The sequence below is a fragment of the Manduca sexta genome, chromosome 19 (assembly GCF_014839805.1).
Source record: "Manduca sexta isolate Smith_Timp_Sample1 chromosome 19, JHU_Msex_v1.0, whole genome shotgun sequence".
Taxonomy (NCBI): Eukaryota; Metazoa; Arthropoda; class Insecta; order Lepidoptera; family Sphingidae; genus Manduca; species Manduca sexta.
Genome location: NC_051133.1, coordinates 12,106,145 through 12,132,513, shown reverse-complemented (window position 1 = coordinate 12,132,513; position 26,369 = coordinate 12,106,145). Strand labels below are relative to the sequence as shown.

General features: G+C 33.8%; 1 protein-coding gene across 1 annotated transcript; it reads left to right on the top strand.

Moving 5' to 3' along the window:
- Positions 1-307: 307 nt before the first annotated feature.
- LOC115440346 (phosphoglycolate phosphatase 1A, chloroplastic) lies at positions 308-15,542 on the top strand. Its single transcript, XM_030164606.2, has 6 exons — positions 308-503; positions 8,034-8,191; positions 8,458-8,592; positions 10,007-10,214; positions 11,731-11,875; positions 13,575-15,542. Exons 1-6 carry the CDS (start codon positions 410-412, stop codon positions 13,738-13,740), a joined length of 906 nt encoding a protein of 301 aa, XP_030020466.1. The 5' UTR covers positions 308-409; the 3' UTR covers positions 13,741-15,542.
- Positions 15,543-26,369: the final 10,827 nt, after the last annotated feature.

Genomic DNA, 26,369 nt, shown 5'->3' with positions numbered 1-26,369 from the left:
CGTTTCTACTTTAACAGAGGAATCGCCAGTTGCCAATAACTTTGGAAGTATGGTATTAAGTTGGACTGCAGATTGGTAATAAAGGAATTGCAATCACTTACCTGCATCATTTTATGACGCACTCTCTGAAAGGACAAGACTCTGATTCTTCAAGTTATGTGCTATTTACAAAAGTATCATTAATAAAATATTTCCTTTTATATTGCATAATAATATCAGAGACTTCCGAAATACTAGTGCCTCTAGCGGATTATGAAGGAACCAATCATAATCATTAATCGCACGCATGACGCCACCGCTCGGAAGCCAATGGAAACAATTATAAATATACTACGTTTATATTTGCGTTTGTGTGACGCGGGCGCAGTGCCCGACGCAACTAGGTTAGGAATACACGTGTTGTGTCATTATGGAATCCGTACCTGTGAATTTGTTAGAGCTTGGGAAGAGTGAAGTGCAAAATTTCCTTGATTCATTTGATCATGTGTTTTCTGATTGTGATGGTAAGTAAAATTTTTGCTACGCAAAATTAATACTTATAGTCGTAGCAACAGCTGTTTATGGAATAAGTACAAATAAACCGTCGTGATCCAGGAGTTAGTTTTGACATAATAATTTGTCCTTTGTTGCTGCATAGTTGATTTTGTTTGTGTTGTTTGATTTATAATCTTAGGTAGATTATGATCATAATATTACATCTCATTGTGCATTCATGTATGCTTAATAATTATTTATTAAATACCCAATTCTTCTTTACATATAATACTATGTTTAGCAATAGAACTAAACATCTAGACCTCGCGCTAAGATGCAAATCTCGAGACAACGGTATCAGCAACCTATGACCTCAAAACACGGCAAAACAAATATAATTTGCGTACAAAATGAAGCAATGATTTAGTAAACTTAGAATGTTTTCCGCATCATTCATTATTTATAAGTTCTATAACATATCATTCTAAATACTTCAATGCAAGTTATTATTCATATTTTATTGTTGGTTTGGTAAAACTAAGCCCGCTTCATTACCAACTAAACGTTTCTACGTTTAGTTCGAATAAGTAATTATGTAGTATGTATTGAAAGCCATCGAAATTGTATTAATAATTATGAGATGTTTGTGTAATTCATTATTTATTATTAGACCTTGTTTTAGGCACAATCGATGAGCTGGATTCAAAATAATATCGTGGGTTCAAAGCACGCTTTATTTTTTTCCTAAGATCGCACACTGTAAATGTTAAACATACACAAGAAACAAGACTTTAATTGTAATGCCGGGCTAAGTCAGCATATATTTGACTACTGGATGTACGTACTTTTACCATTCAAAAGTATTTTAATTCAACTCTTTCAAATGGTACGCAAATTTTGACACCTTTCGAACCAGTATTGTATTTACGATTATTAGAAAATATTCATTTCGTATTAACGAACTGGTTCTTCCATTTATTTAATAATAATGATATTCTTGTGGCATTATATGTCCAAAAACTAAAAACTAGATACATACTATGCGTTAACATCGATTTTCTTATCACGATTCTGGTTTTCTTCTGATTTTTTCAACGAACCCGTTGGTGTAATTATTCATGTATCTTCCTTACCGTATCCTTAATTTGAATAACAATAGATGTTTGAATACTGATGAATAAAAGAGAGGTGGAAAGGTAAAAAATTGTTTATTTACGAAACGAGAAAAAAATAACTGATTTTTAAATTGTCTCTTAATTTAGAAGTTTTCATGTCAATATGTAAGTTTATGCATATAGTGCATTCGTATATTAAATTAAAGAATAATGACCCGCTATCATGAACTATAAAATATTTGTAACTAAGTGTTGATTGCGGCATTCCCCGCGTGAAGTATTACCGCAACTAAAGTACTTTACTTCAACAGCACCATCTATTTAAAAATTCCATTTTATCCCATGGGAGCAACTTATCGGGATAAAAGTAGCCCATATGTTAATTTAGAACATGGTCTACCCGATTGCCAAATTTCATCTAAATCCGTTCAGTTCTTTCTTAGTTCTAACAGAGACAAACAATTCCACTAATTTTCGAATTTATAATATTAGAGTGGTAGTGAGGTTGTACAATCCCTCATAGTTTTCTTTTTAGCATTCAATTAGAGCAATATCTTTATAGCTGTAGGTCAGCAAACAAGCAAGTCAGTTGACCTATATAAAGCGATGGTAAGTGATTAGCACTGTCTTTAATTGAAAAGTCAAAGGTATCGTGAATGCATTGCTGACCTCAAAGGAAAAGAACATAAACATAGACGTAGCAGCCCTTTACCCTATTCAGGGGTAGACAAAGGTTTAACATACTTAGGGAAGTAAAAATAATGTATTAAATTAGAGAAATTATATATTAAAGTAGAGAAAAATATAGATCCTCAAAACATTTCGTTTGCTGTTTAAAGCGCAAAACTAATTTGACGTCGCATAACTATGATTGTAGACGATCCGAGACGACCCAGTCAGCTCATTTGTACTTTATCTATGTGTATCAATCACGTAACACGTAATAATGAATAAGATTTCTAAGGATATTTAGATTTCAATGCATGGTCTTTGAGGCAAATAATCTTATAGCATGAAATAAGGACGAAGGAGCAATACCCTCGGTTTTTGAATAAATTAGTCGTTTGTGTATAAAATATTTGGTATTTCAATTGTATTTTGAGATACAAATTAAACAAACGTTTGTGCCAAATACAATTACACTAACTCTTGAAACAGACGAGGTGACTTCAAGATATTCACAACCCAAATCTAGATGTTGTCAAGTGCGAAAATAATTAGGAAAAGCCGAAATTCACTAAATAGGACGCAAATAGATAACACAAATTAAATTTTAGACTTGCCATGCCCTCTAGAGATAGCAGGGAAAGGAAATGTTCGTGAATAAAGAGTCGAAGTAGTTGATAGTGAAACCAATACGACCTTGGTTTGCCAAGCTTATATTCATCTCTTTATACAACAGGCTGCAGCATATAGATAAATAATAAAAGAACTCAAATTGCAATTCAGTCCAACTTAGATAATATAGAAACACACATTTATTTTAATTCTCCATCTGAGAATTGTCCCAAAACATTATGATTTTCAAAGCTATTTTATAAAATAGAAATCTAGAATCAATTTTACTTTATACTTCGACGAATACGATCGACTGGCAAATCACACGAAAGTTCTACGCTGTAAGCAGTACTCGGTACAAAGCAATTATTAATATCTGAAAGTGGCATTCAAATTCTGATAGTAAAACAAGCCTACTAAACTATAATTTTACGATCAAAGAGATGAACTAAACAATTACCGTTATCAGGCATTTAATTGTTAGTGAATGTAAATTGTGGAAAGTGTATCTATAATAAGATTTTGCTACTATGAAGATAGTAAAGAAAGAGATAGTTATATAAAGGAACTACTAAATGTTTAGATGTAAAATGGTTTTATGAAGAAGAATTGAAAAAAAACAAAATTTACTCATTAGGTGAAGTGCTTCTACATTGCTTAGTAGGAAGATAGATTCTGACACTAAGTCGGGGAGAAGTGAAAAGAGACTCGACCACTTTAGACCGTTGCTTATGGCATGATTATCGGATCGACCTGGATCGTACGACCATCTCATAGAATAGTCGAAGTAGGTACCAGCTATATTCTAGTGTTGTAAAATTGCCGGATTTCCATTAACTCCTATCCCTGCTTTCTTCTTTATGATTGTGAAGGTATAGATTAATACACCTGACACACATCGTCTTAGTTCCTTATAATACAAATATTCTATCGTAGTATCATGAAATACAAAGGGGCCCATTATACCTAAACTCCATTTAGATCATATAATTTACCATAATATACCTCGGAAAAAAGCGAACATGCTATCTCAGATGCCACAGAATCTGATAAATTACAGTCTGTTTACCCACAATGCTATAATTTACCCAAATTATACACAACTACGACCAACCTTTGATCGTTACATTATAAAATATATTATTGTCAATAATGTTGTTTTGAGGCACAAACATATTTATCAAAAGGTCTTCAACGTCTAAATTTAACGAACAGGTGTTGTCAGTTGATTACTTACAAAATGATATTTAACACCAACAAGATCTGGAAAGCTTCTAGGACACCTTTAGTATAGTCAGCAGGGTTTAAATAAAGAATAAATCGCTAAACATTTTCCGAAGACCCAAATCTGATGTAGCCACGTATGATTCTTAAGTGTTCATGCTTTCTAATGGTATTTGGCATATCAGTAGTGCTATAAGACCTAACATTGAGACAATGTGCGCACGGTCTCCACACCGAATACAAGCCCATACACGGGGGACATTGGTCACCGCCCTGAGTATGCAGTTAAGAGTGTTTACCTCATAGTTGCCAATTCACACTGAGACCTATATGGGCTCGCGAACTTTACCTGGCCTTCTTCCCTCTCTCTCCCCCTCTCAGTCTTAGAGCTTTCCTGATCCTTCCCTTACACTTCCTGCCCGGCTATGCATTCCCATCTTTCCCCAAGATCCTCGCAGTCGCTCACCCACAGGATTCCAGTATTCCATTTGCAGGTTTTCCCTGGTGTGGACTACGAGGTCTGAGATACAAAAAAATCGAGACAGGATCCTAGTGCTGTGTTAATTGTTATGCAATACCTTACAATTGAAAAGTCTGGATGACGTTGCTTATATCCATGTACTTATCATCAGGCTAATGACTTGCTTATCATGCGATTTTGTAAAAAAAGACGCGACTACGTACATGAAATTATCAACTTAGTTATGAAGATTATCGACGAACTCCGAATAAAATAAATATAATGCGTAATAAACTCCTTATCAGTAAGCCAATGTCAGATGATAACACGCTATCTCCTACAATCTATGATTGAGGTTAGGTCAGCGTTATTTATGTGTCCAAATTAAAACTAACCTTTCCTAATATTTACTTGTTCTGTGATTCTGTTTCGGAATAAACTTTATGAGACAACAGATTTTGGTTGTGGCTTGATTTAATTTAAAGCTTTTTTCCAGTATAACATCGTTGCTTTTCGGAAATAAAATACCCTGTATATCCAGCATCTAATATGTTTTTAAATGTCATCTATTCGATGCAGTTTTGTACATAACTAGGTATTGCTCGTGACTTCGCCCGCGTTATAAAAGTTTCGTCGCAATAAAAGTTCCTTAAAGACTGTACGATGTCAACGCCATCTATTAAAAAAAATCAAATTAAAAAAAACATAATTTCCCATGGCAGCAAATTAATATTATAGTTAAAAAGTAGCCTATATGTTTTTCCAAGTAATGGTCGAATCGTGTGCGGAATTACATACAAATCCGTTTACTTTTTACTACGTTTACAAACATTCGCATTTATAATACTAGCTTTTGGTCGCGGCTTCACCTGCGTGAAGCAGTTTTCCGGCATAAAAAGTAGCCTATAATCTTTCCAGGGTTCTAAAATATCTCCACATCATATTTTATAAAAATCAGTTCAGTAGATTTTGAGAAAATCGATAGCATACAGACAGGCAAAAAAGGGGACTTTGTTTTATAATATGTATAGTAATAGTGTAAGGAGTTACATGATAACAATTTATATTTTCATATATTTTAATACTAAAATCAACCCACTTGTTCCTAAAAAAATACAATCAAAAATGTAATAAAAGTTACTCGTATTTGCGAGAATCAGCCATTATTTTCGTTATTATCCTTCATAAGTTGCAATAATTCGTTGTAATTATGATCTAATTGGGCTAATATTCCACATTACTCATTATTACTATCAAATGCCATGACGCCACACAGCAGTGAGGTTTTAGTGTTAATTAATAATAATCTTGGAGGAAGTACGATCTTTGTTGATGTGTTTGATAATTTCCCGTTATATACATTCAACTCAAACCAGTTTTATAGATAAGGGATGTATGAAAATGTTGTCGCCATCACGTTTAAACGTCTGGACCCATGTCACTATTTTTTTATTTTTGTGTTATTGTCAGAAGAAGGACCTTATAAAAGAAAAAATTAAGGAAGTTGAGCGGAACGTTAGAAAATTTAAGAAAAGTTAATTTTAGCGATTGACAGAATGCGCGCTGCAAATTTAATTATAGTAGACAGGACATCGTTTGTGGGGTCGACTAGAAATTTATAATTTGAAAATTTTTTAAAATGAAATCACACACACAAACACATCACGAATTTATCCCAGAAGGGGTATACAGAGGCGCAACCACGGCACCCACTTTTCGTCAATCGTGTTCCGTTTCATAATGTGATAGGGGGCGAGTGTATCACCATATTGGGTAAATCAATATAAAATAAAAAATATCTACTAAAAAAGGTTGAGAGTTTTTTTGAACGCGCTGTTCTTTGGCATTTCTATCACTTATAGGAGGCTGTGCTAAATAATATTGTATCATTTAACTTTACTTATAAGAAAAAAGAAAGTCACATTACAACATGATCTCAAAATTTAATTTGATTTATTTAGACGGATTCACGTATCTAAGGTCATATCATCCATCTTCTTTATACAGTCTAGTCGGTTAAAAATTAACATTCAAATTGTACTGGAGTCTTGTGAAATTTGATCTAAAAATTCATTTTCTTTCCTTGGAATATAAACCCTAAGTACGGCACAGGTCAAGCAAAGCGTTTAAACTCTTCAAACAATATTAAAGTGACTGGTTCAAGGTCTCTCGTAAAGAACAAGTTCATTACACAAAATTAATGAGTTCAAATGTTGAATGTAATGACAATGCAATTAAATACATTACGGCAAATTACTTCCTGATGGATAGTATAATTTTGAAAGTAATTACACCAGTTTTTAAGGATATTGTTTTATAGTATCGACTTCTTCGATGGCGTAGTTGTGTGTACGAATGCAGTGCTGAGGTGTCAAGGTCGAACCCCGGGTCGGGCAAAGTGATATTGAAATTTTTTACTCAGTGTCAGACCGGAGTATGGAATTCGAGGTCAGTCCTGGATGTAGCCAAAAATAATTGTGACTGGGTTTTTCGATATTAAAAATTACTCAGTCGCAGCTCAAACGGGAAGGTAGCGGTGTGATACCATCGTGCCTCAGAAATCAAGTACAGTCATTGATCCTGCGCCTGATCTTTCTCCGGTCATATAGGATTGCCGTCGCACCGGCCAATGAGAGTGAAGACACAGAGAGTGCACCTGTTTATTGCACACACACTTATGCACTTTAATATATCCTGTATATCCAGCTGATCTCCATTAAAATTGATCGCCGTGGCCAAAATTCGACTAAGAAGGATTCATCCAAAGTTTCACATTCATATTACGCTAACAAAGTCCTTCAAACAGAAACACGTCGCTTTATGATCTTTTGACATCGCCTTAGAGGTTTACCAGAACGTACAGACCTCACGGTATTTAAATATATAAACAACCGTAGCAGAAAGTGTGTCATTCATCTTTTAGACGATATTCAGTGGGCGGTGTTCCCGAATTTCCGCTTTGTAGGTCGACTGCCGAAGTTCATGCAAATTTTAAAAGGACGGTTGCATCGTGCCGTTAGACATTCAGTTTACAGATTGAATAGCAAAACAGTGTGCAGTAGATATTTGGAGCGTGGGGAAATGTCGGCAAATTAGCGATGTAGGATTTTAAAAAATATGTTATAATAATGATTTCTTATCGACAACGAAATAAAATTATTTTTCGGATTTCATCGAGGTTTTTTACATTATAATAAAAATATAGGGCGGAGTCTGCTCTGTGACCATGAAGGCTGCAGTCTTTGAAACATCGGGAGAAAATCATAATATAAGACACTGCGATAAAATAGTTTTATTTCAACATTACGATTTTATAACATTACCTCGTGTCTGATTTTGAGAATAACTTGATAACAAGAAGGCTCTAGGAATCAAAATAAGGCTTATGTAAACCAACTACATAAGATAAGCGAAACACACCACTAAACATTTAGAAAGTGATTGAGACTCCGAAACAATTTTTCACAATATTTCGTTTACAGGCGTCATATGGTCAAAAGGACCGTTACCAGGGTCATCAGACTTCTTTAACTTCATGAAGAAACATGGGAAGACGGTAAATTTCGTATCGAACAATAGTTTAAGGACCAGAGCTAATTATGAAGCCCAGTTCAAAGCTTCAGGAATTGATAATGGTTTTGTGAGTATCTTTTCATTAAAACTCAACGTAGTTGGTATTAATTGTTGGACTTGATAAGTTTGTTTGGACTGATTCTTTAAACAGCGGATAAAATTCATAGCATGAAATTAAAATTACAGTACTTGATAAATTTGGATTTTGTTAGACTTCTATATTCCTTTAGGTTATAATTTACTTTACACAGTTGAAAAAAGTAATAACTAAAATAAACTTTTGCTCTAGCGTAAGGCCCCTTGTTGTTCTTTTAAATTTCTGTTTATTTTCAGGCGAACCTCACAATTCCGTCGCTGGCGATAGCTGAATATTTAAAATCAGTGAACTTCGACAAAACTGTATATTGTGTGACGTGTGAGGAGACAATCCACGTTTTGGAGGCTCACGGATTTAAATGCAAACAAGGTGTAAGTAAAATGTTTGTTGCCAATGGAAGAAAAGGAAAGGTGCTTGCTTTATTTTAAACTAACTCTGCCTACGGATTCACCCGCATGGAAATTAATATGTCACAAAGTTTTTCCAACATAAACACCCCATGGGAATTCTAAGGTAAAAAGTAGCACTTAAACCTCCTTCAAGAATTGCACTACCTTTTAGAAAAACCGTAAAAAAATCTGTTTAGTAGATTTTGAGAAAATCGATCACATTCAGGCAGCTTTTGGAGACTTTGTTTTATAATATGTACAGATGTCACTAGTTGAATCGTATTTTATAATTATGTATAATTTCTCACATATTTTGTATGTGATATTTTCAATAATCCGAGTACTAATTTGAAAAGCTATATTACAGAAGCTGCTTGGAGAAGAGTAAACTATGGCCTTTATTCTAATACTAATAAAATATCTATTATTGGGACTCTTGTTGTCCATGTGCAATATTTAATTCGAACAATTAAAATAAGTAGACGAAACAATCTGCCCAAATTTCAATTTAGATAAATAACTTCATTGCGCCAATTAAAATGAATACAGTAATTAGTAATTTTACAGTACTTTTGTTAAGCTTATCGGTGAAAGGGATCATTTAAACTCTTCCATTTGAATTTGTTTACCACAAATCAGTACCCCAAGTTAGAATGCTTACTATTGTATGAATTACACCCTATATTTTTATTTAAACTTTTCACAGAAAATTTCCATAAAGTTCTAACGAAGTTGCAGAGAAAATTTAAAGGAAGTAGTATTTCAAAACAGAGAAAACTATCTTCCTCGACAAACTTTGATATTCATATAATTAATATTTAAATTATATCAACCACAAGTTGCGCGAGCCCCTTTGCATAAGTCTGGAGACGCCGCATTATATTTATAAAATGCAATTCCGTTTTGAAACCATAACTTTATATAATTAGTTTGTAATTATGTTTTTTTTTAAGTAAAATATTACTTGTATTTTTAGCAGTTTACATAATTTTTCCTTGTATTTTGAAATTGAATTACATTAATAATACAAAAATAATATAATAACAGCGAATTATCTTTCATATAGTAAAAAAATTAAGTTTCTGAGTATTTAACACTCATTTCGCGTAATCAAAACACTTCATTCTCAGAAATAACTGGTGTGAATCGAAAAATATGTAGCATTTTATACGATTGGTGGTTATATCTCAAATTCCTTTGCTTTATTTCCCTTGTCGTACACGTATAAAAAAAAAATAAACAAACAAAAAGTTCCAATGATCCTTTTATTTTTAAATGCGCAATATCACAAGATTAGACCAGAATAATATTTAGTATTTGCAATAATAATTTATAGCATGATGGTTAATTTTATTTTGCAATGATACATCTAATAATTATCTAATAATTCCTACAGCCAGATGTAGGTCCTGAGTTCTACGGAGAGTTCCTTAAGTTCCTAGAAGATGATGAAGAAATTGGCGCGGTGGTGTTCGACAGTGACTTTAAAGTCAATCTGCCCAAATTGTACAAAGCGATTACTTATTTAAAGCGACCTGACGTGCTATTCCTCAATGGCGCTACTGACAGAGTGGTCCCTTTGAAGCCTGGATGCTTGGCGTTAGGTAAGACTTTCTTTAATTGGATAGTCCATGAGTTAAATATAAATTAGAAAGTTACTACGACGTTACTTTATTTTGGCTTAAGTACTGAAATGGTTTTGATCAAATTTGGTAAGGAATTAGCTTAATCCCAAAGAATGGATACAAATACGATTTCTGCTAACTAAAGCTCGTTGATGAATATATCAGTAACAAAGGATGCATATAACCTGATTCCAGCCGGTTTCCCTTTATTTAGAATCTAATTATAATTAGAACAATTTACAGACTGCATTTATGTGTATTAGTATTTAGTACCGATATGTTGTCAGGTTCTCTTTCGGAAAATTTCACCTTTTATTACTGGAAGGTATTAGTAGTATCCTACATTTTCACCTTTTTAAAATATTTATTCGCTTAATCATTTTTCTTATAATGATTAATTAATAATTTATTTCTCTCGTGCATTTCTTTGTTTTCACCTCCATTTTTATACATGATTTTAAAATTCTTTCACACCTTCACGTTTGCAATATAAAATTTATCATTCTTCGAAATGTAAATAAAATGAAAATGAATTCCAGCAAAACCAGCTCAAAATACATGAAAGTTTTCAGTTCAATATTAATAAAAAATTCAGCACAATTAAAAATTTAAGTACCATCCCCATTGAATGCTGCATCGGAATTTCATTTTCGAATTGAAACATTTTTTTGTTGGATCCGGCCGGTTATTCATACCTAACGAGGTAGAAAGGGAGATAAAAACGCGTTGTAAAATATATGTATTTGCGTTGCAGTAAATCAAAAGTGATTTAGGATCATTTTAAAGGATTACATTGGGAATGTCGTCTAAATAATATTAGCTGTTTATATTGGTGGTGACGTGAATGCATTCTACAATGTATGGAAATGAGATATGCAATAGTTTATTTGACTTATTTTTTTATAAATTTTATAAAATATGTACGTCTTGTAAATTCTAAAACATAAAAATCATTTAAATTTGATGAAATATCCACAAGTTTTAAGCCATTGAATTTTGATAATAGGGGTGAGTGTTAAAAAAAAGGAGACGAAATTCTTGCATGTGACATCAGCGGGCATTACGATGCGTGCCAAAGAAAAATATGGAGTGATATCCCTACTTCAAGCCCTCCTGCACGTAGCAATATTTGAAATTTGAATTACTGCCCTATTTTATTTCTTATCGAATTTTAATACTGTTTTTACAGAAGGATTTCCTTTAAGTACTAATTGGTGTTAAACATTTTAAAAGATCGTAAAATCAAACATAATAAACGTCAAATAACCTATTTATAAGTGTATCACTAGGATATGTATTTCCATACTTGTTTGTTTTCCAGTAGCGTTAACGATTGTAAAAACATGCATTAGTGGCCCCAGCATTACTCTCAGGATAGGCTGCAGATTTAATTTCTGCATTGTGCCAATTATTTTTCCGACCATAGACCGTCATGCTGTACCACGAGGAAGACAATCATATACCCTGGGATATGGACAGGTTTTATTTATTACAGGAACTGGTGTATTTACCGACATAGTAGTGGAGCAAGTGGACAGAGCACCGGTACAACTGGGCAAGCCGGGTAAAGCATTCGGAGAATTCGCAATGAAACGAGCTGGAGTTACAAATCCGAGCAGAGTGCTCTTCATTGGAGATATGTAAGTTTTTGTCCCTGCAACACACATATAAATCAATAACTCCTGTAAATATGTGAGGGCACAACCAGTTCAGTCTCAAATCTTTCTGTCCCACAATGTCATAATATTGAGGTATGAGATACTATTGCAAATTAAGGCAACTTTTAAGTAAGATCAATATTGTATCCTATGAATATATTATGAATAATGGAATAAATGAACAATTATGAATAATATATTATGAATAATGGAATAAATGAACAACTTTAGTATACTGTTCTGCCGATTTGTAATATTCACACAATGACCATAAAGGTATCCAAAATTTACAAAGGGCCCGTGATACTAAAAATAGTTTAGCATTCACATATTTATCCGGAATTGTTGATTATTATTTAGTAAATTTAGACAAAGCGATGAGGTTTACCCAAAGGACTTTCTCCAACAAAACACTCCGTCTTAAACCTTTGGATAATGCTTTCTCGCCCAAAACATTGTTACTATTGAATATAACCTGCGTTACTAATATGAATCTATTGTTCTACGATAAGACGGTACGGATCGTTCCGGCCTTGATCAATTATTGACGGAGATTTTCCTACTCGATTCAAGGGTAATTATTCATGTTCCTTAAACAATCCATGACCTTCAGTTTACTTTGCTCGGTTACTAAAATCTATGTAGCACTGAGTGTATACTGTTTTTTTATCCCGCGCGACTGTAATGCAGTCGAAGATACGAGCTAATGCTTGTAATACATAGTCTGAACTAGTTGTTTCACAAGGCAATTTTGATATCACGTTACAAATTAAAACGACATAGTCTCTGGAAAATAACACTTCAATAAGTTACTCGAGTGGTAGATGTAAAATAAACAAGTGTATGTTTCGAATTAAATAAATATCAATAAAATTAATTTTAATTTTACGCGCCCTAATGACAATACCAATACTCTTACGAGAATTCGTCGCAGCGGCAACATCACACTTTTAATCAAAAATATACTCATGCACACCCTATATTGCATATTATTATGCACTGAACAACAAATGAACAAAAAGTAGAACTGGGATTGTTTTTAAATATTCCTTATTCATAAATGACATTAGGCACAATATCAGTAGAGGTTAAGATTTGTTGAATAAATGACCATGTTTATGAATAAGGTCATCAAGCAATTAACTCTTCCTCGTGTCCGTAATAGATCGAGCAAGAAACCCGGTATCTAAATCAATGTTACGTCACGGAACACTGCGTGTGCATCCTGCATTGTCAGCCAATTACATCCCTAATGAGCTGTGAAGTATCAGATAGGCTGTATTGAACCTGCAAAGCCTACAGCGTAAACGGACCCTAATGGTTTATTCATCGATAGTTCATGAGCGACAGCGTAATGGTATTTTAACTGATGATGAAATATATTTCTCAACGTACTGATCTAAAGGGCATTTTATAATTAGATCATAATTAAAATTTATTTATCAAAATAAAAGATAATACAGGCAAAGCATTAATTATTTTAAAAATTGAGGTGATATACGATTACAGTATGGTAGTATAGTAATTGTGTCAAGTTGTCGTATCATTTCGTTCCTACAGAACTAACATATAATTGTTATTTTGTATCGGACTACTGGATTAAACTTAAGGAAGGAGCAAACAGCCCCACGAGAGCTAGAAATAACATTATTACAAGCTTTATATCGGTCATTGATTTCAGGATGGAACAAGACATTGGCCTGGGAAAAGCAGTCGGGTTCAAGACTTTGCTAGTACTTACAAACTCTACGGTAGAAGACATGATGGCACACAAAACTATCAAACCAGATTATTATGCCGATTCACTCGGTGCTATAGCAAAATTCTTAAACAGTACATTTACGTAAGAAGTAGGACAATTGTGATAAATTATTTATTTATGTAGCCAATTATTTCCTTGATTATACAATAGAAATTCCATCTTAAAAATGAATAAAACAGAAACAGTTTGTGGAATAGACGTCAAATTCCTTTAATTGTAATTGTAGCCGAACTTGCAGTATTTTTAAAGCTATCCAGCTGAGTCCCCAGGAATGACAAATCCCTAGTGTTAGGATATTTCTTTCCGCCCGGATATCGACCATCGTACGCAAGATGTAAAACCCATCATAGTGACACGTAAGCGTGTCGCGATCTGGGATCATCGAGTGTATATCCAATTTCAAACAGGCCGGCATAATTGTGTCGATTGGCGAGGGGTAATCATCCTGTCAGTGGACACTATCCGGATCCTACAACACTTACTATCAAGTGCTGTGGGGTCACTTTTCCTAGTCTGTGAAAAATAATAATGTTGTGTCATGTCGACTGCTCGACTTTCCAATACTATATTTACGGAAAGGCTAAATGTGGAGACTGTAAAAAGGCTTCCTAATTATGAACTACCTCTACTATCTATTTTTACATTCAGCGTCCGTATTTACTATTTGACACTCGAGGCGAGAAAGTTTCTATGAGTTTATTTTTAGTTTCTTTTTCTGGAATATGTTACTTAATTTAATAAATAATGCCTTCTATCGATCATATATTTACGAATACAATTCCATGTTAGATGTTATTATATATTTGCGGAGAAATATAATAGTTCCTTGAATATTTTGAATGTTTTAAACATCTTAATAATTATGTGTCATTTACTCTGTTAATACATTTTAAATACCAAAGAACTGTTAGAACAATTTTTTATACATGAAACATAGGACTATTTCAATATTACACGAAGATGAATTCATGTGATATCCTTCCATTTACATTACCCGTTAGTAAGAAGCATGTGATTGTATTAGCGACCCAAAAAAGAGTAATTGTTTTAATGGCTTTAAAGTTCAAAATGTCTCGTAATAAACAGAACAGTTCTGATAAGATTCATTTCATCAGGTCTGTGTGTAAATTAACCTTTTTTCAAAAACATGAGATCACAATTTGGTTTTATATGTAAACTTATTTTGACAGAATAAAATTAAGATCCATAAAAATAAATTGTTATAATTAAGCATTGAGATTTTATAGTTAAGCCATTTAATTTTGATAATAAACAAAGCATTACCTCATTGCATCTGCTTACTATTTCTGTACTTAATGAAACTACTTAGACAGTATTTGATACCGATTAGATAATTATATACTTATTCGCTTTGCATGTGATATTTTTATAGTGTACTTTAAGATGACTATGGAAATACTGCATATTATCGTACTAAAGTGAGACAGTTTCCACCCGAATAATGCTGTTTGCAGATCAAAAGCTAAGCATATCTAATTTAGCACGCATAACTGAAGTAATAACACAGTCAATAGATTAGAATACTTAGTTCGCACAAGGCTAACTAGTGGACTAAGGTCTAATCCCTCTCCGTGGTAGAGGAGACCCGTGCCCAACAGTGGGCCAGTATATAATACAGTAATGATATTATTATTATGCTTAGTTCCCGATCTGCATAGCAGTGTTGCAACTCGGGTGCAAACGGCTCGCGTTGTTGCATGAAGGCTAGCCTTCGATGACACGTTATATGAATATTTAGATTATGGCACTAGTATATAAACATTTTTGTACTTAGTTCAATACGTTCTATATGATCAAATACATCTTCTTCTGTGTATTTTCAAATATCAATACACTAACAATAAATTGCATTTAGTCTTAATAATATATGGTTTTTGTTTTTACCTGCGTTATTTCCTAATTATTGCTTAATAATACCAGCCCTAAAGCATCATTTTGGGCAGGGGCCTCCTCTAAAATTAGAAGGATTTAGGCCTTAGTCCACTAAGCCGGCGTAGTGCATGTTGACAGATTTCACAAATCTTCAAACTTCAAACTATACACACCCTCATGCCTTATATCCCCGAAGAGGTAGGTAGAGGTACAACTGTTGCACCCACTTTTCGCCGTGCGTATTCTATCCCATGATGTGATGCGGGCGATCGCCTTAGCTGGCAGAAATTCCAGATGCCGCTGTGATACTGAGTAGAAAAGCCTAATAACACTGTCATACCCGGGTCCGAACTCAAGAACTCAGCACTGCAGTCGGAGCGTAACACAACTACGCCACTGAAGCGTATTTTAGATATATTAGTTTATAGTAATAAATTACATGGCTGAACTGAAACTAAGTTAGTACTTCTATCTCTAAGATATCCTCCGTGGAGTTGCAGTTTGAGTACTTCATACAACAAACAATTGCTTCATCTGTGCCAAAGCGATTCAGGATCCAAGTAATTCGCGTACAAGCCGACAACCGCGGGTTTGTGTTGTACGTAATGAGAGTACAAAAAAAAGTATTATGAACCTTATAAACACACGTTCTAATTACGTTGCAATGGACATTGCTTAACATTGAATTTCTTAACATTTTCGCTTATAACTTTTTTATTTATAGTTCTACGACAAAAAGTTACTTGACCAAAGTTGTAGAGAATTTAATTTGCAACAAAAAATATCTATAATTTTTTTTTTTTTGTCAGATAAATAGTTTAAGAGATACATAGTAAAAACCATTTCAACCCCTATTTTCAAGATGGCGGCCGTGGGACAAGGGTGGCGACCCCACAAACTTGGTTTTGGCTTTACACTGACCCCCCCTACATTTCAAAAAAATAAAATTGCGTCCTCTAAAAAACGCAACCCCAAATGTAACTTTTCAATGGACTAACTAGCTGATTACATTACGACAGACGTTGTCCCGTCTTAACTATGAATTTGCAGCGCGCATTCTGTCAATCGCTGACAGTTATTTCAATCAATTGACAGTTATATAAAATTAATATTTTCGTAAAGTTTTATAATTTTCCGCGCAATTTTTCGATTTTTTTCTTTCATAAGAGCCTTCTCCTGACAATAACAAACACAACAAAAAACATTGTAAAATCGGTCCAGCCGTTCACGCGTGATGGCGTGACCAAGGGAAATAGGGATTCATTTTTATAATATATATAAATTATTCACCTTTATGACCGGGTAATTTATCAAATGACTTACTAGCTAAGTCAATCAACTTTTATTATAAAAAAAAATACTAACAAAACTAGTACCTGGACATAATTATAATTTTAATAATTATTTTATTTCGATTTTTGTTCTTGAAGGAATCCATGAAAATAGAAAAGAAAGAAAAAGAAAAAAACATTTATTGGCCACAAATTGGGCTGTAAACATAAATAAGTAATAAAACTTAATATTAAAATTTATATAAAAAAGGAAAAAAAAATTAAAAAGAAAATACAGTTTAGATGGATTTTATATGTATATGGTATATGTCCCACCACAACAGTGCCAATAGGATCTGGATCAGCATAAGCCAAACAGCAAGCGTTTCAATAGTATTTGTGTATGAAATATCTTTCTCATAGTGCTTTATTGATGGTTTTACGTCTAGCCATAATGGCCAATATTTCATAGATACTCAAATATTTGCCTGGAAATATACCTTTCTCTACATTAACCGATATTGGTTCGGTCTAGATGCCCATCCGATATTAAGGTTCGCTAAGTAAATAGGCCGATATTGTCATCGCTTAAGTAACTAGATATTATACCTTAATAACATTTTTACTAACTAAAGCATCTACTTTATTTACGATCATGTAATATTTAACAATAATTACGTACCAAAGTATTTTTCATTTCGAATATAAAAAATATACCCTGAAGAACGGATTTTTTTTAAGATATATATAAAAAAGGCAAATTTAATTAAAGAGAATACTAATAAAAGTATACGTTAATCAGGTTCAAAAATATGTCGTTTCCAATTCGGACTTATTTTCTCTTTGGCGGTTTATCGGTTAGTGTTAGTTTGCGTTCTAACTTCTAATACTATTTTCTCTTGCGATATTTTAATAACATATTACATTCTTCTACTCTCTGACATTATACCAGCTTGATGCTTTCCTCCACCTTCTTATAGAATTTTCTATTTCAGCCAATCAATGCAAACTTTTGAATGACTAAATTATAGGTTTGTTATATCAAAATTGTAAGTCGCTTAATTGTAGTCTATTGCCGCAGTACAATATATGCAGATAAGGTAAGCTTGGCTTCTTAAAATACGTAAAATTTCAAACACCAAAAATACGGTAACATTAATATCTAAAATAATATCATAAAGAGGAAAGTTTGAAACATTGTTTGTAGGAGCTAATGTCTGGAACTACTAAACCGATTTTGAAAAGTCTTTCACAAATAGAAAGACAAATTTCTCATGAGTGCTATAAGGCTACGCTTTATCTCGGAAGAATATAAACCAGGACTTTTATCCCGCAAAAACTTATAAAGCAGACGGAGCCGCGGGCAATAAACTATACATGTTTGCATAACTATCCATTAAGTTCATTACGCATGCAAATACAATGCATAAAGATATCCTTATCAGTACTCATAAATAGCATTATCTTATTACCTGCCAACTCGGCTGTATACTATATAATACCTGTGCCTTAACTGATAGTCTACTGCATATAAAAAGTCTGTCTTTAGTTTTAAAGGACATTTCCATTAAACTACACATAGTTATTAATGTGCGGTCTGAACATACAAGGCATCACTCTTGGGCCTAAAACGATGCTTTATTGGTTCAGGGTTCTAGGTAATAATAAATTTTGAATCCTAACTTTTACTCACTGCTCCGCCCGCGTGAAAAGTTTTCCGGGATAAAAGTCCCGTTATATATTTTCCCGGGATAAAAACTATCTCCGTAACAAATTTCATCGAAATCGGCTTAGTGGTTGAGATGTGAAAACGTAACAGAGCCAGAGCTATTGTCGGAATCATAATATAATGTAAAACGCTCTTTTTACAGTAAACATTATATTAGCAAAATAATTACAGAATACAATTTTAGACATTCTTTTGACAACGTCCAGCCAGAGAGAATAATAATCGAATAGTCGCCGCGTGACATATCTTCTCTTCTGCCAGCCTGCCCGCGCAGCCGAATACTTCCGGAAACGCCCGATGTCATCGGCTAGGATAGCGGCGCGTAACAATAAGTATGGAAAATTGATTAAGTACTTATATACGAAATATAGGCATCATATTCAAAGCATAATATCTATATAATGTAATTTTCTAATTTTCCGCGCAATTTTTAGTTTTTTTTCTTTCTTAAGAACCTTCTGACAATAACAAACACAACAAAAAAAATAGTGAAATAGGTCCAGCCGTTCACACGTGATGGCGTGACCAAGGGAAATAGGGATTCATTTATATATTAGATTTGTAGATTTCAACCATTACTTCTGGTTAGCCCCAAAAAGAGTTTAAATATTTATAATATTTTATTGTCCAATATTATGGACGTTTTTCGAATTTGTATTGGTGTCGGATAAAATGTGAATAGCTCGCGAGTTTCGACATTTTAGGGTTCCTGCGATTTATTTCATAGCAATTTACTTGTTAAATGAATTCTAATATTATTTCAAAATAAATAGTTATAATTGAGTACATATGTGGAAATATTTTATTTAATTTTAATATCAGCTCTGTTTTATATTATCCCACTGTTGGGCACGGGTCGCCTCTAATACTGAGAGGGATTAGGCCTTAGTACATTACGTTAGCCTAGTGCGGATTGGTAGACTTCACACACCCTTAAAATTTCGATAGAGAACTTGACAGGTATGTACCTACATAGAAAAACCTTTGCTCACGATGTATTCTTTCACCGCTAAATCAAGCGATAATTCACAAAGAATACACACATAATTGTAGAAAAGTCATAGGTGTGTGCCCTTGGGATTTAAACCTGTGAACATTCGTGTCCGCAATCCGTTCTACACACAACTAGGCTATTTATTTATTAAACCAAATTATAACATCAATTACAGTTAACGCTAATAGGTACAATTCTATGCTATATATACCTAATATACATATAATATAATTAGATTCGTATTTCTGATAGTAAAAAACAATTTTAAATTTTTTCTACACACTTTTATGCTTCAGTGAATTTTGGTAAGCTACAATTAAATATATCAGCGTCTTGTCATATAACATTTAATAGCCCGTGTTAAGGGAGCATAATCAGATAAATTAGTTTTACCAGTCTTATACATTTACATATAACTAGCACAGTAAAGCTATGAACTACCATGATGGCATACAATAAAATTAATTGATTAATGTTTGTTTTTCTTTTTGATACTGCGTCGCTTACTTTCTTAAATAGTAAAATAATTTTGATACAAAGCACTGATTACCACAATAAAATATTTTTTAAATATTATTGGATTTTTTTTTAACAAATCCCGACATTACAGTAAAATTTTCCGTAATTTGACAAAAATATTTGTAGGATTAAACACGCAATAAAATAAAAAATGGAGTTTTATGTACGAAATAAAAAAGTAAGATTTTCTTTTTAGTTAGCAAATATTTTAAAGAATAACGATAATCTGACGATTTACAATGAAATCCTTAATTGAAAAACAGACTTACAGAGACTTTACTTAAAATAATTTTATATAAAAATATGAGATATCTAACTAAATATAACTACAATATCCAGGGGTACCCAAACTAGGTAAAGCCTGTATCTTGGGCTGCCAGCGACAGAGTTAAACTAAACTGAGATTTAAGGACGAAAGAAAAAATAAAGGTAACAGACTCCTAAAACAAGATACGAACTTATATGCATAAAATAAAATTGTAATCACTAAGAGGAACAAAATTTTATATCTGTTACTAAATAGTACTTTTTATGCCCGTAGAGCTCAGGATTTTTTCTGTAAATTCATAGCCCAGATTTTCAGTCCTTAATTAAAATTAAACTGCTGCTTGTAATTATATTAAAGTAATTCATCAGGATTAAACACTTTTATGTTTGAGCAATAATATTAATACTTAAATAAAAATTTAAAATATTTTTTTCACCACTCACAATTCTAGCATCCCTGACTTGTGCATTCGAACATTTTCCGAATAAAACACGACGATAATAATTTTATCGGGAACCCGCAGCAAATTGACAAATTCACCAGTGTATTTTATTTGGCAGCAACAGAACAGGAGTTTCACTGAAAGTGTTCACCGTCCGTTTTATTGCGGCGCTGTGTCATTCAACTTTTTTGCATACATTTGTACGTTTCAGGGACTTTTCAGACTATTCCCCGTATTCACTTATTACATCTGCACAATGGTAAACCGGCGCCATCCGTGTATTTTTATATACGCGAATTGTTTGAGTTCAAAGTTTCTTGAATTATCGTTGATTCTATTAAACTATTATTGAATTTATTGAAGTAATTGTAGGAAGTGTTTTTTTCGTTGATATTGGGAGATTTTGTATTTGTAGATGCTTTAGGATTTAGGAAGTAAGATCAGGGAGACCTATTTCCATTTATGGGAGCGTATCCGTCGTTTTTTTAATTATGGACGTTCTAATCAAAGAACAGCTTTGGTAGAGGTATAGGTAAATAGTGGAACTTCATTTACTCGGTAAATCATTTTACTTCATGTTGAAAAACCTCAGACATTAAATATTGCTTGGACTGAGAAAGTAAGACTTCCAAATTTACACCCCTACTGCTCGGCCTGGGAAAATACTGCCGCTAAGCAGCAGTGTGTAGTCACTGTTGTGTTCCAGTTTAAAGGTCATTGTAGCTAGTATAACTAGACATGATAAGACTTAACATCACATGTCTGAGGATGACGAGCGCAGTGGCATACCAAACCATACTTTATAATTCAAGGTGTTGGATGGTGTTTCAACTGTTCATGGGCGGTCGTATCGCTTACCAACAGGCGAACGACAAGCTCTTCTCGTCATTCAAAGAGATAAAAAAAAAACCAGGTCTACACTAAATACATTTCCATCACACGAAAATACGATTAAAATAATTCAGGCCGAATACAATTTTTTTATTCCATGAAAGAGGCTGAAGCCTAAATAGTCTGAATGCAAATCAACATTCCAAACATGAACTCTCATACATTAGCTCGACGATGTAACCTGTCTTTTATATCGCATCAATGTAAAGCTGCGCTTCCTCTGTATGACTAATTGCTTTCATTGAGTTAATGAAGCATGTCGTTTGATCTTTTGAACGCATTTTGAGCCTTACCGTTGCAGTTTTAAAGAGCAGTACCATTATTTTCATTTTATGATGATGTCGATGTCTCTCTCCGCAAATCAGATTTGTGAACGTGTATTTTACATATAATAAAATTGTAACAGGCTCATGTCTGTACATTATAGATATTGCAGAAACTAATATAGGGTTTTTTTATTAGCAATAGAAGCCAAAATAATGGTGTTTAGATTTTTTATCTATATGTAAGTTTGAACAGGCATCACGCAAAAACTACATGGAGTTAATGTAGTTTTCAGCAATGTATTAAGTACTAAAGGTCTAACTTAAAATGTAGACACCATGTTATCCCGGAAAATCTTATTTACGCGGGCGGACCTGCGAGCAAAAGCTAGTTTTATAATAAAGCCTCACTAAAACTAGTAGACATTTTGTTGTAGAACGTTAAGGGAATAACAACGACTGGGCTAGTACCACTGTTTGATGTAAAATCAACATAGCAAGACTGACTTTGTGTTTTGTTTCCTACGGTTAGTGAGATTTCTAGAGGCTCGTCAATTCTATATCTTCCCAAATCCCTATCATTGCATTTATGGCTGGCAATGTTCCTTTAGGTGTTGTGGTCATTTTGTCCCATAGATTTCACTCAATATTAAATGACCCACTTCTCCATGAGCAACTCTACGTATGAAAGAGGCACCAGTGACAAAGGGTCCATATAATCCGATTCCAGCCGCCTTCCCTTTCGTAACTTATGCAAAATTGAATTATCTTGAATGCGGATTTGCAAACCGCATTTATGCATTTTACTTATTTTTATTCAATTCACGGCGGCGATAGTCTAGTTGGTTGTGGAACGGACTGCCGAGACGAATGTCCGCAGGTTCAAATCCCAAGGGCGCACACCTCTGACTTTTCAAAAAAAATATGTGTGTATTCTTTGTAAATTATCGCTTGCTTTAACGGTGAATGTAAACATTGTGAGGAAACCTGCATACCTGAGAAAATCACTATAGGAATTTTCAAGGGTCTGTGAAGTCTACCAATCCGCACTGGGCCAGCGTGGTGGACTAAGGCCTAATCCCTCTCAGTAGTAGAGGAGGCCCGTGCCCAACAATGAGACAGTATATAATACAGGGCTGATATTATATTATTGCTATTTATTTATTTATTACACTTTATTGTACACCAGAAAAAAATAATAGAATAAGAAAGGAGAAAAAAGATAAATGGCAATGCATTTTAGTAATATCTATATGTTGTATCGAGTTCCCTTCAAAAAATGTCACCCTTCGACACTGAGAGGCTCAATCCAAAAAACTACAACAAAATAAATATATAAATAAATAAGTTCAAATACCTAATTTGTGACGTCGCTTAGGCAATTTTGAAACGTTACCATGAACCCGAATTTCGAACCATCTAATACGAAACAAAGTTCACAGCCCTATCTTCTCTGCGCCATACAAAACAAAAAGGACAGCGGCACAATCAGCCAAATTGCAAACGCAAAGGTATTCCGACCACGAACTGGCTATGTAAACAAATTCCATTGTAACATAGGTAGATTTATTAGGGTTGACACGCCATGCCGAAATTGGATAGGTTTGTGCGGTGTTTTTCGTGATGTTTAATTCTTTGGATCAACGTTTTGGAACGTTGCCCTACAATTATTTTATTAAAGTTGCCTGAGGATTTTTCGGGTCAATATTCATAGCTGAAAGTATATTTAGTTCTGTGACAACATATAGACTAATAAGTCCAGACTCCAGGCTTCTATTTCATTATTGGATTTTTTTTATCTTATACTGACACACACAAAATACAATCAAATCATATAATAATAAATATGGCTAGGGTGAGTGCTGAATCTAAATTGCACTCCAAAATTTGTGCCCAAATCATGACAAACGATGTCAATATTTAATTATACAAACGATGTGTTAATATTTAATTACAATAAATACAAAGATTAGACGAAACCGCCAACTTACGCGCTTTTTAATACTCAGATTCTCAACATAGAATTAGTTTTTCAAAGTAAGATTTAGCTAAGCCAGTTGTAGATAGATCAAATTGTTTTTACCTCGTGCTTATAAAAGTATTTGCGCCGACCCCACTTAAACGTGGGATAAGGGCTTAATCAATGTTTTTGGTGCGTTGAATAGCTGTTAAAGATAATTCGCCGTTAAAGGATTTTTACAGACAATGGTAGAAATCGAAGTTCTTTTCATTTTACTTTAAGTATACTTTCGTAAAATCGAACGAGCTGTTTTTTTAGCACTTCTTTTAACACATAAAGGCAATTAATACGGTTGAATTCGCAACTGAGTAATATAATGGACAGGATCAGTATCTAAAAAAATGATAAAATCAGCAGCATTTGATTAAAACGTTGTCTAGTTAAAAGTTAAGGCAAGTATTTATTAGTGTAAAGATTATATCAGTAATCACGATCTCACAGAAAAATTAAATAGCAAGGACATAATATTGTAAATAATTAATATGTTTCACTTGATCACAGATATTATTGAAGAGACAATTGATTAGGTTATTTGTATTATATTTGTTGTTGTATTACTGGTGGTAGGATATATTTTATATCCGCCGGGATAGCGAACACTATACACAGGTGTTGGAACCGGCCATAGTGGTCCACGTAAGTGTGCCGCGTTCCGGGATCCGCCTGTGTATATCCGATCCCAACAGACCGGCATAATTGTGCCGACTGTCGAGGGGTAATAATAATAGTTTGAATACATTAAATGTCTACTCGAGATCTTACTCATCATTATCATCATAAGCCACATAAAGTCCACTGCTGAACATAAGCCTCCTCTTAAGATTTCCTAACGGATCTGTCGAAATGAGATCTTACTCAAAGGTTTTTAATGTGGCCCTTACACACTTATATTTTCTAAACAAATTTACGTTATATAAACTGTTATAACACACGATGACAATATCAAAAGTGAAACACGTGTACACTTGTTTGAGAAGAGTAATTATGTTTATACACGTGGCAATTGTAAAAGCTTTTGTTCAAGGATATGGAACTTGATATTATATCAAGTACTTACTTTTACACACACACATCAGGCATTTATTCCCGGAGGGCTATGCAGAAGCGCAACCAGGGCACCGACTTCTTGCCAAGTGTGTTCCGTCCCATGATGTGATAGGGGGTGAGCCTATCGCCAAATTGGGCACAAATTCCAGACTCCGGGCTGATACTGAGCAGAAAAACCCAAATATCATCAAAATAGAATATGTATTACGATACATTATAATGAAAAATCCACCTTAGTTGCTCTCAAGTCTTATCCTAGAAGTATTTTATCTATAATACTACCGTGGTAATCGAGGGGGTAGTAAGCCTAAGGCAGTCATTTTTTTATTACTTATTTCGAATGTACGTTAAACGAACTTTCTTCCTATCTAGGTTTTATACAGCAGTATTAGAAATGCAGTTTCTTGTTTGATAAACAACAGTAACAACGATAAGATAATCTAGTTAACCATGTACCACTACTGGTGGTAGATCTCTCATATGTGAGAGTTTGCCTGGGTAGGTACCACCGCAATATCCATTTCTGCCGCCAAGCAGCAGTGTGTAGCATAGCTTTGAATGACGAGACGGGCTTGTCGTTCGCCTGATGGTAAGCGATACGACCGCCCCAGTAGAAACACCATCCAGCACATTGAATTATTATAAAATATTAATTGGGATTTCACTGCAATTGCCATCAGATATGAGATTTTAAGTCTTAATATGTCCAGTTACACATCATAGTTCCAGGTTCTCGTTGCTAAAGTTCCTCTTTCATTTATCTTGAGCATTCTCCTCCGTACAGTTGACTCTCATGTCAACTCCAAGTGGAGATCATAGTAAAGGTAATCAGATCGAAAATATATTACCCTCTCAGTATTAATAATGTTATGTGAAGATTATAATATATTTTATCTCAAACAATGCGTGTTAACAATGTGTCCGGTAAACGCCAATAGGCTAACATGAGACCTAATACAGCTGATGAAATATCCATGTGCACGTATGCCTTCATGTGAAAATAGAAAATGGCGTGATCCTGTACAGTGACGAGTGGTGACGTTTTTTGAAAGGGAATACGGCAACATATTGGTTACTTTTATTTTTTTATGTACAAATTAAATACTACAAAGGCTTACATATCAATTATATACAGTACTTTGTACATCAATGAACATCGCACACAACATTTAAATAGAATATATGTAAAGAATATTATATACTTACACGATTACATCACGGTTTTGCTATGTACTATAATTAGTTTTGTGTACTAATTTGTACTAATGATATACATAAATGCGGTTTGCAAATCGTTCCATTGATAATTGTATTTTACATAAGTTACGAAAGGGTAGCCGGCTGGAATCGGATTATATAGACTTCTCCCTCTTCCCT

Bases quoted from the DNA above. Each gene is read 5' to 3' on its own strand.
- LOC115440346 (XM_030164606.2), top strand. From the start codon at position 410: ATGGAATCCGTACCTGTGAATTTGTTAGAGCTTGGGAAGAGTGAAGTG. The intron at 8,192-8,457 runs GTGAGTATCTTT...GTTTATTTTCAG, and splicing joins CAGGAATTGATAATGGTTTT to GCGAACCTCACAATTCCGTC. The intron at 11,876-13,574 runs GTAAGTTTTTGT...CATTGATTTCAG, and splicing joins GTGCTCTTCATTGGAGATAT to GATGGAACAAGACATTGGCC.